At 41.3% G+C, this 14,845-nt stretch overlaps 1 protein-coding gene across 1 annotated transcript in view; it reads right to left on the bottom strand.

Moving 5' to 3' along the window:
• wnk4b (WNK lysine deficient protein kinase 4b) overlaps nt 1-14,845 on the bottom strand; it is a 60,129-nt gene that overhangs the window by 44,447 nt on the left and 837 nt on the right. The window contains exons 2-4 of the mRNA XM_034190166.1: nt 14,240-14,345; nt 13,784-14,125; nt 9,996-10,168 (exon numbers count right to left, since the gene is read on the bottom strand). Of these exons, the coding sequence (XP_034046057.1) occupies nt 9,996-10,168; nt 13,784-14,086 (476 nt within the window). The 5' untranslated portion in view covers nt 14,087-14,125; nt 14,240-14,345. The remainder of the gene's footprint in view (nt 1-9,995; nt 10,169-13,783; nt 14,126-14,239; nt 14,346-14,845) is intronic.

Below are 14,845 nucleotides of genomic sequence, written 5' to 3'. Positions count from 1 at the left end.
AACTATTTTTATATTTATTTTCATAGCACCTGTATCTGGATGTGTTGCTGTATGTGGTTAAATTATTTTATTTTTTTTTTAAATGCTGAAAACATTAAGTTCATTCAGTAGTTCAGCTCACTTGGAACCAAAATAAGATAAGACTTTACTGATCTCACAGTGGAGAAATTCACATGTTACGTCAGCTCTTAAAAAACACACAAGATGGGTGCGAGTAGGGGAAAATGTGCATCAAACAGTGTGTGCAAGGATAAACAACACTAATAATAATACTTGTAACAATACAATAAAATAGGAAAATTAGGTACAAATAGAAGATATATATATATATATATATATATATATACATATATATATACATACACGAGGTCTGTTAGAAAAGTATCCAACCTTTTTATTTTTTTCAAAAACCATATGATTTGAATCACGTGTGATTGCATCAGACAAGCTTGAACCTTTGTGCGCATGCGTGAGTTTTTTCATGCCTGTCGGTTGCGTCATTCGCCTGTGAGCAGGCTTTGTGTGAGCACTGGTCCACCCCTCTCATCGTTTTTTTTTTATTGCGAATAAATGTCTGAACGATTTGGAGCTTTGCTGCATCAATTTTTTTTCCAGAAACTGTGAAAGACCTCCAGGTGGACACCATTCGGAAAATTAATATGGCTTTCAGGGACGATTTTATGGGGATTACGCAAATAAGGAGTGATCCAGACGGTTTAAAGACTGCCCACAACTGCTGAGAGCGCGCCGCGCTCCGATCAACAAGCTCAAACCCCGCTGAAACAACCAGATCATTTCCAGTGTGAAGGCTTTGTTGATCCGGGACGTCATCTGACTTACACAAAAGTCAAAAGGCGTGGACATCAGCACTTTTTCGGCACATTCCACTGTTACAGGAGTTTTTTTTTTCATGGAAAGAAAAGTGGAGGGACGCGCCACGGAGCCGTTCATTACGCGGCACAAAACCACCTCCGTGTTGGTCTCACAGGACGGCTTTCAGGTGGATTTCAGACGGCTGTCGGTTGCTTTTCAGTCGTGTCATTATCCGAGAAATTGAACATGAACAGGACATGCCCCAACATGTCCTGTGAGGCTTAATCACGGCGTTGCTTTGCGCCATGCGGCTCCACTGCGACACGCGGTACTCCTCCGCACGTCTGTCTCAATACGCCGAAAAAGTGCTGATGTCCACGTCTTTTCACAATTCCTGTGCTCATCAGACAACATACCGGATCAAGACAGCGTCCAGTTTAGAAATGAACGGCACATTCCACTGTTACAGGAGTTTTTGTCATGGAAAGAGGAGCGGAGTTCCGCGCGTCGCGGTGGAGCCGCATGGCGCAAAGCAACGCCGTGATGAAGCCTCACAGGACATGTTGGGGCATGTCCAGCTCATGCTCAATTTCTCGGATAATCACACGACTGAAAAGCAACCGACAGCCGGAAGTGGTTTTGTGCCGCGTAATGAACGGCTCCGTGGCGCATCCCTCCGCTTTTCTTTCCATGAAAAAAAAACTCCTGTAACAGTGGAATGTGCTGTTCATTTCTAAACTGGACACTGTCTTGATCCAGTATGTCATCTGACTAGCACAGGAATTGCGGAAGACGTGGACTTCAGCACTTTTTCGGCACACTGAGACAGACGTGCGGAGGAGTTCCGCACGTCGCGGTGGAGCTGCATGGTGCAAAGCAACGCCATGATGAAGCCTCACAGGACATGTTCTGGCATGTCCAGGCTCATCCACAATTTCTCGATTAGTCACACGACTGAAAACCCACCGACAGCCATCTGAAAGCCATCTCAAAGCCGTCCTGTGAGACCAACACGGAGGTGGTTTTGCCCGCGCCATGAACGGCACAGTGGCGCAATCCTCTGCTTTTCTTTCCATGAAAAAAAACTCCTGTAACAGTGGAATGTGCCGAAAAAGTGTTGATGTCCACGTCTCCTGCCTTTTTGTGAAAGTCAGACGACATCCCGGATCAACAAAGCCTTCACCTTGGAAATGATCTGGTTGTTTCAGCGGGGTGTCAGCCTGTCGATCGGCACTTGGAGCACGCCGTGCTCTCAGACGCTGTGGGCCGTCCTTAAAGCGGCAGTAACACTCCTTAATCTGCAGTGTTGGGGAAAGTAACTTTGGAAAGTTACTTCATTAGTTAATTTATACAGTTATATTTTACAGTTACTTCATACAGTTAGTTCATTAGCAGCTGCGGACACCTTGTCGGCAGCTGCTGAATGTAATTAATAAAGTTACTCAATCTAATTTTGTTATTTTTAAGATTTAGTACTCAGAAAAGTAACTATTAGTTACTTTGCTGATTGCTCAATCTTACGAGTAACCAAGTTACATTACTCGTTACCTTATTAGTTACATTACTTATTAGTTGCAAGTTTTCGGCAGATTCTAATAAAGTAATTGCATAATGCTGCTAATGAAGTAACTGCATAAAGCAAATGTATAAAGCAACTAAAAAAGCAACTAAAAAAGTAACTTGTCAAAGTTACTTTCACAACACTGTTAATCTGTATAATCCCCACAAAATCGTCCCTGAAAGCCATATTAATTTTCCGAACCGTGTCCACCTGGAGGTCTCTCACAGTTTCTGGAAAAAAACTGATGCAGCAAAGCTCCAAATCGTTCAGACATTTATTCGCAATAAAAAAAAAAAAAAAAAAAAACGACGAGAGGGGTGGACCAGTGCTCACACAAAGCCTGCTCACAGGCGAATGACGCAACCGACAGCCGTGAAAAAACTCACGCATGCGCATGAAGGTTCAAACTTGGCTGATGCAATCACATGTGATTCAAATCCATAATGTTTTTGAAAAAAATAAAAAGGTCGGATACTTTTCTAACAGACCTCGTGTATATATATATATATATATATATATATATATATATATATATATATATATGGGGATTACATATACACACATATACGCGCTGTGGAGCAGCTTCTCTTTCCATGACAAAAACTCCTGTAACAGTGAAATGTGCCGTTCATTTTTAAACTGGACGCTGTCTTGATCCGGTATGTCATCTGACTAGCACAGGAATTGTGAAAAGACGTGGACATCAGCACTTTTTCCGGCACATTAAGACAGACGTGCGGAGGAGTTCCGCGCGTCGCGGTGCAGCCGCTCGGCGCAAAGCAACGCCGTGATGAAGCCTCACGGGACATGTTCTGGCATGTCCAGCTCATGCACAATCACAATCGGATATTCACACGACTGGAAAGCAACCGGAATCCGTCTGAAATCCACCTGAAAGCTGTCCTGAGAGACCAACACCGAGGTGGTTTTGTCCCGCGTAATGAACGGAGCCGTGGCGCGTCCCTCCGCTTTTCTTTCCATGAAAAAAACTCCTGTAACGGTGGAATGTGCCGGAAAAAGTGCTGATGTCCACATCTTCTGTCTTTATGTGAAAATCAGACGACGTCCCGGATCAACAAAGCTTTCACGTTGGAAATGATCTGGTTGTTCCAGCGGGGTGTCAGCCCGTCGATGGGGGCTGGGAGCACGCCGCGCTCTCAGCAGTTGTGGGCCGTCCTTAAAGCGGCAGTAACACCCCGTAATCTGTTTAATCCCCATAAAATCGTCCCTGAAAGCCATATTAATTTTTTGAACGGTGTCCACCTGGAGGTCTCTCACAGTTTCTGGAAAAAATTTGATGCAGTAAAGCTCCAAATCGTTCAGACATTTATTCGCAATAAAAAATAGACGAGAGGGGTGGACCTCACTCAAAGCCTGCTCACAGGCTTTGAGTGAGGTGTGGTCAACGCAACCGACAGGCATGAAAAAACTCACGCATGCGCATGAGGGTTCAAGCTTGTCTGACGCAATCACACGTGATTCAAATCCATATGGTTTTTTTTTTAAATAATAAAGTCGGATACTTTTCCAACAGACCTTGTATATATACACACATACACACACTAATATATATATATACACACACACACACACACATTATATAGGGTTGGGAGGGTTACTTTACTTTTTTAATTTGCACCTTAAAATAATGAGATTATAATGACCCGCGCTGTGCTGCTCACAGTCACACCCACACAGAGATGTGCACACACACCACTGACTTCATGAATGAAACTCGGTCAATAAAGGATAATTGTGTAAAAAAATATAATCATATATATATATATATATATATATATATATATATATATATATATATATATATATATATATATATATAGAAATAAATGTATTGTAATGGTTTTAGGAGCTGCGCTGCGTTGAACAGCTGCTGCAGCAGGACGTCTCAGCTCAGCAGCTTGAACAGCGCAGATCCGTGTAACTTTCAACACTAATATTTGGGAATGTGTGTGTGTGTCAGAGTAAGTTTAATACTTTCCTGACATAATTTAATGTAATTTAATTTTACTGGCTCGATATCCAGGTCAAAATGATATTTTAACACGTATTTTGCGAGCATTTTTCTGAGTGTGTTCAGTCGCGAATCTCCATTGAAAATGCATTAACATCCGGGAACTTCCATCAATATTTTGCCCGGTTAGGAGACGTCAAGTCGCTGTTCATGAAGGGACGTTTTCGTTTCAAAGAAAAAAAAATATATACAGATAATATCATAAAATGCATTAAAATTGTAATCATGCGAACTAATCCCCATTTTTATTTATTTTTATTTTTTATTTATTTATTTATATAGCGCCAAATCACAACAAGCAGTTGCCCCAAGGCACTTTATATTGTAAGGCAAAAGCCATAAAATAATTACGTAAAAACCCCAACGGTCAAAACGACCCCCTGTGAGCAAGCACTTGGCGACAGTGGGAAGGAAAAACTCCCTTTTAACAGGAAGAAACCTCCAGCAGAACCAGGCTCAGGGAGGGGCAGTCTTCTGCTGGGACTGGTTGGGGCTGATGGAGAGAACCAGGAAAAAGACATGCTGTGGAGGGGAGCAGAGATCGATCACTAATGATTAAATGCAGAGTGGTGCATACAGAGCAAAAAGAGAAAGAAACACTCGGTGCATCATGGGAACCCCCCAGCAGTCTAAGTCTATAGCAGCATAACTAATGGATGGTTCAGGGTCACCTGATCCAGCTCTAACTATAAGCTTTAGCAAAAAGGAAAGTTTTAAGCCTAATCTTAAAAGTAGAGAGGGTGTCTGTCTCCCTGATCTGAATTGGGAGCTGGTTCCACAGGAGAGGAGCCTGAAAGCTGAAGGCTCTGCCTCCCATTCTACTCTTACAAACCCTAGGAACTACAAGTAAGCCTGCAGTCTGAGAGCGAAGCGCTCTATTGGGGTGATATGGTACTATGAGGTCCCTAAGATAAGATGGGACCTGATTATTCAAAACCTTATAAGTAAGAAGAAGAATTTTAAATTCTATTCTAGAATTAACAGGAAGCCAATGAAGAGAGGCCAATATGGGTGAGATATGCTCTCTCCTTCTAGTCCCCGTCAGTACTCTAGCTGCAGCATTTTGAATTAACTGAAGGCTTTTCAGGGAACTTTTAGGACAACCTGATAATAATGAATTACAATAGTCCATGAATTAGTTTTTCAGCATCACTCTGAGACAAGACCTTTCTGATTTTAGAGATATTGCGTAAATGCAAAAAAGCAGTCCTACATATTTGTTTAATATGTGCTTTGAATGACATATCCTGATCAAAAATTACTCCAAGATTTCTCACAGTATTACTAGAGGTCAGGGTAATGCCATCCAGAGTAAGGATCTGGTTAGACACCATGTTTCTAAGATTTGTGGGGCCAAGTACAATAACTTCAGTTTCATCTGAATTTAAAAGTTTTACTAAATATACCTGTAATCTGAATACGTCTTTTCCTGTAACTGTAGCGGAATACAGTTATCTTTTTTGTATCCTAATATATATATATATATATATATATATATATATATATATATATATATATATATATATATATGCCACTCTATCTAGGCACACTAATCTAGACCAGGGCTTTTTAAAGTGTCGGAGAGTGAGCCCCCCTCAGAGAACAAATGAACAGCTGCCCTCTCCCCCAAGATTCATACACACAATTTCAACATCTTTGTGTGTTTCTTTTTATTGTTTTACACATTAAACACATTTTAAATATATGTATGTGTTTTTAAGGAACTCTCTACACATTTACACATTTTACACCCTTTGTAAACATTTTAAACATGTTTTCAAATAACTTTCTATTCTTTCACACATTTTACACCCTTTTCAAACATTTTAAATGTGTTTTTAAAAAGCTTTGTTCAAGTTTTACCTTTTGTCATATTTTTTTTAACATTTAAACATCCCTGTTTTTAAACAGGTTTGGCATAACTAACATTTTAACATAAATAATATTAAACTTTTATAGATATTTAGTCTCATCTACTCTCACCTCTTGTTTATTGTGAACAATGAGTCTGGGTGTTTGATGCGCATAGGCGGCTGATGCGGGAATGCACTGTGGAGAGGAACAAACCGAGATCATCCTCTTCTTTCTTCTTTTTTTGGTTGCCTCAAACTCTGTCTTCAACTCTGTGTAGATTTACACACTAAAAATGGATCCATTTTGCTCCTGGCATGTTAGCTAGCAATGTTTTCTTTTTCCTTTTTCCCCTTCTTCTTTTGTTGGTTAACAGTGTTTACAGGTATTTTTTACGCCCCCCCCAAAGAACTCTGGTGCCCCCGCCCAGGGGGAGCACACCCCACAGTTTGAAAACCACTGATCGAGACAATGCCACATTAGGGCCTGGTGCTGGCTCATTACTAAACTACCCGAAACATATTTCTCCAAGTATCAGCAGCACCTCTTCTGACTTCAGGTTCACCAATATGTCGCTGAAGCTGTAATTACTTTCAACATGGCAGCCTGGTTTGGGTCATGATCTAACAACCATCACAACCCAGTCAACAAAATCATCCCATATGGAAAAGAAATACAAAAAAAACTTACAAGAAGTTAAATCAGGTCCAGTAATAAACTTTATATTTGACATGTGCTTCTAAGTCTCAGTTTGATATTACACATATCTACTAAGGATTCTGTATCTGGAATTACTGTCATATATTGTTCTTTTAAGTTCCCACTTTCTATAAGTCACATATTGTACAAATTTACCAAGGATCTTATATCTGGTTTGACTGTCACATGCATTACTTACAAGTTCCAGATAGAACAGATACAAACTTTATAAAATTTATGTATATTTTTTTCCACATGGGATAACACTGGGCAGTAAAATAATTAAACTGTAGCAGGAACCAGTATTTAGTTGTATAACCACATTTTTTCATGATTTCTTCACATCTGCAAGGCATTAATTTTGTTGGTTTGGAACCAAGATTTTGCTCATTTACTAGTGTGCTTGGGGTCATTGTCTTGTTAAAACACCCATTTCAAGGGCATGTCCTCTTCAGCATAAGGCAACATGACCTCTTCAAGTATTTTGACATATCCAAACTGATCCATGATACCTGGTATGCGATATATAGGCGATATATAGGAGAAACATGCCCATATCATGATGCTTGCACCACCATGCTTCACTGTTTTCACTGTGAACTGTGGCTTGAATTCAGAGTTTGGGGGTCGTCTCACAAACTGTCTGTGGCCCTTAGACCCAAAAAGAACAATTTTACTGTCATCGGTCCACAAAATATTCCTCCATTTCTCTTTAAGCCAGTTGATGTGTTCTTTGGCAAATTGTAAGCTCTTCTGCACATGTCTTTTATTTAACAGAGGGACTTTTCGGGGGATTCTTGCAAATAAATTAGCTTCACACAGGCGTCTTCTAACTGTCACAGCACTTACAGGCAACTCCAGACTGTCTTTGATCATCCTGGAGCTGATCAGTGGGTGAGCCTTTGCCATTCTGGTTATTCTTCTATCCATTTTGATGGTTGTTTCCGTTTTCTTCCACGCGTCTGGTTTTTTTTTTTTTTTTTTTTTTGTCCATTTTAAAGCATTTGAGATCATTGTCGATGAACAGCCTATAATTTTTTTGCACCTGTGTATAAGTTTTCCCCTCTCCAATCAACTTTTTAATCAAATTATGCTGTTCTTCTGAACAATGTCTTGAACGTCCCATTTTCCTCAGGCTTTCAAAGAGAAAAGCATGTTCAACAGGTGCTGGCTTCATCCTTAAATAGGGGACACCTGATTCACACCTGTTTGTTCCACAAAATTGACAAACTCACTGAATGAATGCCACACTACTATTATTGTGAACACCCCCTTTTCTACTATTTTTTTTACTAATAGCCCAATTTCATAGCCTTAAGAGTGTGCATATCATGAATGCTTGGTCTTGTTGGATTTGTGAGAATCTACTGAATCTACTGGTACCTTGTTTCCCATGTAACAATAAGAAATATACTCAAAACCTGGATTAATCTTTTTAGTCACATAGCACTACTATTATTCTGAACACTACTGTAAGTGAAGAGTTAATGGTTCGTGTCCTCGGACGACACAGGCAACATACACCTGTTTATCGACCAAATCTCACGGACAAAGTGACAAGAAGAACCAAAACCACTTAACTTATGGAAAGAAATATTGTCTCCCTTCTTCCTCCATTTGTGGCTTTTCCAACATGCGTAGCTTTCTGGCATATTCCACCTGTTTCTTGACAAGAATAATTGAGTGTCTATGCCACATCTCACTAAAGTTGCCCAGAATTAAAATGTCGACCACGGACACGGGACACGGCTCAGTGCGACTGCGGCCTCTAGTTCTCATTTATTAACCTCTTTCTCACACACACACACAGTGAATACTGACTGTTACCTTCAGGAGTCAGAACCGTGTCAAACACTATCTGATACTGAGTGGACTTATAAACTGCTGAACATAACTTTTTAAACCACTCTTTAAATATTTGTTGATTATTCATTATGTTCTATTTACTGTGTGTGCGTGAGAGAGCGAGAACTGGAAATGCACCGATTTTAATATATTTAATTTTCATATATTTTTAATATATGTTATTCCAAAAAGGAATAAAAGTTCATTGACTTGAACTGTGCAATACTTTAATCCTTTTAAAACTGCGGTTTGTTCAACAGTTTGGTTCCTTTTGAAAAAGTCCAACAGCTGAGAACAGACGCCCTGAAGGACGCCAGACGACAGCACACTTTTCCCCTGGTGATAAAACTAACCAGATCAAGAACACCCTGCAGGTGGGAGGAATATTTGTGTCAAATGAAGACCTCAGAAGATTGTTTACCAGCAGAAACAAATCACCTTAAAAAAAAACTAGAGACATTCGTCACAAAATGCCCCGTGCGCGGTACTATTTTCCATGTAAAGTGCAGTAATATGTACATGTGTGGGGCAGGTATTTGGTTGAACCCTTATGTGTTTGATGTAAACTGGGATACACAGTGGAAAAATTGGAGATTGACATTATATTTATTTAGAGGACGTGGCCAACAATGACCATAAAAAGTCTGTAGCCTTCAAACAAATGCAGCTATTGGTAATTTTTTAAAAGTAGGTCAAGGTCACTGGACTTCGAACCCATGTGAAGTACTCCTCCAAGGCATGTACCCACCAAATACGAAGTTTTTGCGAGCAATAGGTGCTGAGGTACATTGCGGCATACAAATTTCAGGCGAAGGATTTGACAGTTGTGACCACTGGTGACCTTGAAAAGTAGGTCAAGGTCACCGGCCTTCGAACCCATGCAAAGTACTCCTCCAAGGCATGTACCCAACAAATATGAAGTTTCTGCAAGCGATAGGTGCCGAGCTATGTTGTGGCGAACAAATTTCGGACGGACAGACAGACAGATGGACAACCCGGATGCTATATGTCCCGCCTCGCGGCGCAAGCGCCACACAGGGCATGAAAAGCAATGAAAACACAAAAAACTTAAGTAAAAATATGAACTGAAAAAACCTGAAACACAGACTTGTTTAAAGAACTAAAGGTAAAGAAGAACTGCTCCTGATCCAAAATACAAACTGCCCAAAAAGGCTTTTTTTTTTGTGCACTCACGTTTTGAGCGTCCCGGATGTCATCAGCTCCGTCACCAGGATCATGCACTTTTGACCTTTCATCGTCGACTTCCAGGAGTCATAGAAGCGGACAATGTTTGGATGCTGCAGAGCTTTCAGCATCTCCACCTCCTCGCTGAAGCGCTGACGCTTCGCCTTCGTCAAACGATGGGTCTGATCATCAGAAGGCCGTAACTACATGTTAGGATCACAGCACTCCAAAAGATACAGAAGAAACCACACGTTACACATACGCATGCACATGCGCGTGCATGTGCGCGTGTTTGTTTGTGTTGTTGTTATCGACATCAGCCAGCAGCCGTCTGTCCAATCAGACGGTGTATCCAGCACAGAGAGGCGCTGAGTCAGGGCTGGAGATAATCTCTGTCTCACAGTTTGTGCAGCTGAAGAACTTTTCTGTTCAAACTTCTCACACCTTGTGACGTAAATGTTCCAGCAGTTTCCATCCACCAAAGAGACAGACCGAGTGAGCGCACAAGAGATTAGTGAATGAATGAGAGTGTGCATGTGTGCATGTAGCGAGTGAGCGAATGAATGAATAGGTCAGTGAGTGAGTGAATGCAAAGAGTCTTGAGTCTGTTGTAGGTCAGTTTGATTTCGGGTGATGGGTCTCGTCCCATCGAGTGACCTTCTTTATGGACTAATATTTCTTTGTGATTCATGACAAACATGCAGTAAATCTTTAACAAAGAGCGTCAAAGACACGCCTCCTTCTACCTCATTCTGTAGTCAAGCCCAATAAAACAATAAAGTTGTGCCGACTGCAATAAATCTGACCAAAGACAATCAAACGTAGAGTTGTGTTCAAAAAAATAACAGCAGTGTGTTCAAAAAAAAAAAAAAAAAAGGTAGTAAAGCTCAAAATCCTTACAGCTTTTATTTCCATAAACACAAAGGCACTGGGAATGCTGCACAAGAAAATTGTATCAAATCTGTTATTACTTTACAGAAAGTGGAGAACAATATTTGCTGCCTTCATCCTTAAATAAGAGCCACCTGTAAGGGTGTAATAAGGGTCACAAAGAAAAATGCAGACACTGAACAGCCTAATAATCTTTTCTGTAAAGCAATAACAAATTTTTTTAAACAGTGTTATTATTTTTGAACACAACTGTACTGCCAAACCACCTCCACCAACTGACAGAAGGCAGAGGTCATGTGACCACTGTTTTGTTTTTTGTCTGTGTTAACGATGAGTCAACAAGCAGACAATAAAAGTGGATGATTTCTGTTTTGTTTTTTGTTTGTTTGTTTGCACATCAGAGTAGAGCTGGTGGCAATTTGGATCTGACTCAAAATGCATTTCCTTGAGGCCCTGTCACACCTTGATGATTTAGCCCGTGTATGCCAATCGTATACTGGCATACGCGGACATATGTCTAATTAGTTATGGGTAAGTTTTGTTAAAAGTTAAGAGCACACTGAAGTACGCTGATATACGTCCTAATATGCTGAGCTGCTCCAAAAGTTTTGGGCATGCTGAAAATTTTCCACATATGTCACCACATGACTCATACATCCCACACGTGAGACATAAATTGTAGGTAAGTTATGCAATTGTTGACACACGTTTCTAGTAATTTACTCATAAGTCGAAATGCGTCCATCAATGCTGTCCACCGATTGGCTGAGAACGGCAGTCCTCATGTGGACAGACTGTTTCATTCACACATAGAGTAAATATAAAGTCTTACCTGTTTGCTTCAGTCTCATTCATCAACACAGTCTGACCAACACGTATCCACATAAAGCTCCTGATTTTGGAAAACGAGGTCTGATCACATCTGATCAGACATAAGCACTATGATGATTTAAACTTTTAAAGCGCCACCAGTGCTTTAAACATAAAGAGTCACATCTCTTTATTCATTAATGTCAGCATTTACCACAGCCATCAGTCGACTCACCAGCATTCTGTACGTGGTGAAAAGGGCCCACCAAGATTAAAAAAGGAAAATAAAATAATGTTAAATGATCTGTTTGTGATCCGCATCACACTGTGCAGTACTGACCCGAACCACTCAGTGGCAATGGGGCTGTCGGCATACGTTGGCTAATCGTCAAGGTGTGACAGCTGCATTAATTTATTAGATGTGTGCCAGCGTTTTTAATACGATCTGATACGTGGGATACGCAGGCTAAGCCATCAAGGTGTGACAGAGCCTTTAATATTCTCACTTTATGACATCACAAAGTGCTGATGGGTATAAAGAACAGAATTCAGGCTGTTCTGTCATTTACTGAAGGTAAAATTGTTACTATCACTTTTTTATCGAGTTTTTCTGATGGTTTATCCAACTTTTGTAGCTTCTATTAAAAATGTGGTTGGTTTTAATGTTGGAAACGTATTGAAAACTTTAAGCGCTCGGCTTGCGTTGAACAGATTTCACAGCAAGAGGAAAGACAAAGACACCCAAACCGTGCATTTCTCCATCAACACAGCCTAGGATGACTCACAGCCCGTTTATACGCTGGCTCTGATCTCCAGCAGCTTTGTGTGATTCCACTGATTCTCAGAGCAGCTCAACCAAATGAAACACTGAGGAAATTAACAGACTGCAAAGAAGCACTGATGATATTTGTGTTTGTGTTCAATGAGTACTTCTAGGATTACTGTAGAGAACAATGTCTAAACACACCTGGAGAAGCTCCGCTCCAATATGGCAGATCCCTGGAGCTTTCTCTGCTCTCAGCTGTTTCATGGTCTTTGTAGTCTCACTGACATTTAGTAATTTGCAATTGATTGGAGAATCAGCCACAAGAATCACGGCACAGGAGATGTCCAACATCCCTGCAGGAGGAGCAGCCTGATACAACTACTCGAAATAGTTGGCTTGGTGTGATGGTACAGCAGACATATCATCATGACTGAACCATCTTCTGCCATAACTGCAGTGGGTAGAGGAACAAAACACTTTGATTCCTCTGTATGCAGGACAAGATGGTCACCTGATCATGGATTCCTCCAAGAATCTCACCAAAGTCCACTGGAGGAGATGTTTGATATTTTCAACATCATGGATTGATGGAAATTCCAGACTGCACAGGGAGCTGACAAGAAGGCTGTGATGGTAATAAGAGTAGACAAGGAGGTGCTTGTTTGGCTGATTCTTCAGTCAACTGCAAACCACCAAATGTTCCTGAGATCACAAAGGCTGTGAAACATCCGAGGGCAGGGAAAGATCCAGGGATCTATAGCACTGGAGCAGAGGGCCTCCAGGTGGGCGGAGACACTGATTAATTCAATTTATTCACCAAACACCAAATCACAGTATACATGAACAAGGTCTCAATGTTCCCCAGCCCATGAGCAAGCACTGTGGTGACAGTAGTCAGGTGAAAACTCCCTCAGGCATTTGACTACAGGAAGAAACCTTAAACAGACCAGACTCAGTGAGGTGACCATCTACTTTGCTCATACAAACAGAGAATCAGCAGAAATGGAATGACAGATGTGTTGTTCTCCTGGAACTGCAAACAATCTGTTTTTGGGAGGCGGGTATCATGCCTACTGACTGGAAGAAAGGACTTGTTTTCCCACTATGGCTAGAAAAGGATGATAACCCGGGGTGTGGTAACTACACAGGTGTTGCACTGCTATCTGTGTGGGAGAAGGTGCTTGCAGCCATTATTCTTTTGCAGACTCTCCAAAGAATTTGATTTGGTTGACTGCGCTGCTCTCTGGTGCACAGTGTGGTGGGCACGGTGACACGTGGCACCATCACATGCCCCCTGACCTGACCTGTTTTTTTTTGTTTGTTTTTTTACCTGCAGCTCACACCAGGCCACCTCCACCGTGGTCTCAGTATCCAGACTGCGGTACACCGTCTTAAATGATCCTCGGCCAATCTCAATGTTGAACTTGAGGAAACGCCCATCCGGGGATGAGGCTACCGCCTGGGTCTCCTCCTCGTCATGCTCCTCCTCTTTCTGGTTCCTGCTGCTGGCACTGGAGTCCAGTGTCACTGCCACCTCCTCCCCAGAGTCTGAGCTTCCATCCAGACTGAGCTGAGAAGCTCCTGGAGCTCCAGATGCGCTACTGGACATGGACTGATGGTTGATGGTTGTCATGGTAACAGGAGGACAGGACACTGTTGCTCTGCTCCGTTCCTGGATTAGTGGAATATTTTGTCATCAGTTGACTATGGCAGGATTGTCCACAGACTCTGTGCATCTAGTGCATTGGCTGTTTGATTCCTGCAGCACAGCAGCAGATAAACCTACCGGACTCCTGATGTTCCCAGATTCTGACAAGAAATGTGATTTATGGACTCTGACGATGCCGGGGCCAGAAGGTACCAGAAACCACCAATAGGAAGAAGAGTGTCATCTGGAAGACGAAATAAAAATGCCAGAAACTTTGTCCACAGTGATGTTACCAGGTAGCTCTTCAGAGCGACATCAAGCGATACAACTCTAATCTGCCCCCTGGTGGATAAATCTTTAAATCCATCCCATTCACGTGTACACAGTAAATCATGAATTTATTTCTTTATATAGTGAAACAGAATTATGTTTTGCCTATAGGGGGCACTCTACAGACTTTCACTTATTCACTAACATTACTGTGAACAATAAAAATATTAAGGATGTCTAAATTTTAAGACATTAGTCTGTTATGAGATCCAACCAGTAGAAAAGAAGATTTAAAAAATGCTGCCACTAGTTGGCGCTGACATGCAGTTGTGTGAATGATCAGGAGAGCCATTTCACTGCAAATACGACATACGAACACAAAATAAAGTATTTCTGATAGTGGAGTCACATGTTGGCAGTGGATGATAAACAATAAACTGGATGCTAACGTATGTTCTGCGAATGCTAGCCGTG

This window comes from Thalassophryne amazonica, chromosome 16 (assembly GCF_902500255.1).
Source record: "Thalassophryne amazonica chromosome 16, fThaAma1.1, whole genome shotgun sequence".
In the NCBI taxonomy this organism is placed as follows: domain Eukaryota; kingdom Metazoa; phylum Chordata; class Actinopteri; order Batrachoidiformes; family Batrachoididae; genus Thalassophryne; species Thalassophryne amazonica.
Note: the sequence above shows the minus strand (reverse complement) of the source record. Positions and strands in the feature narration are given on the sequence as shown.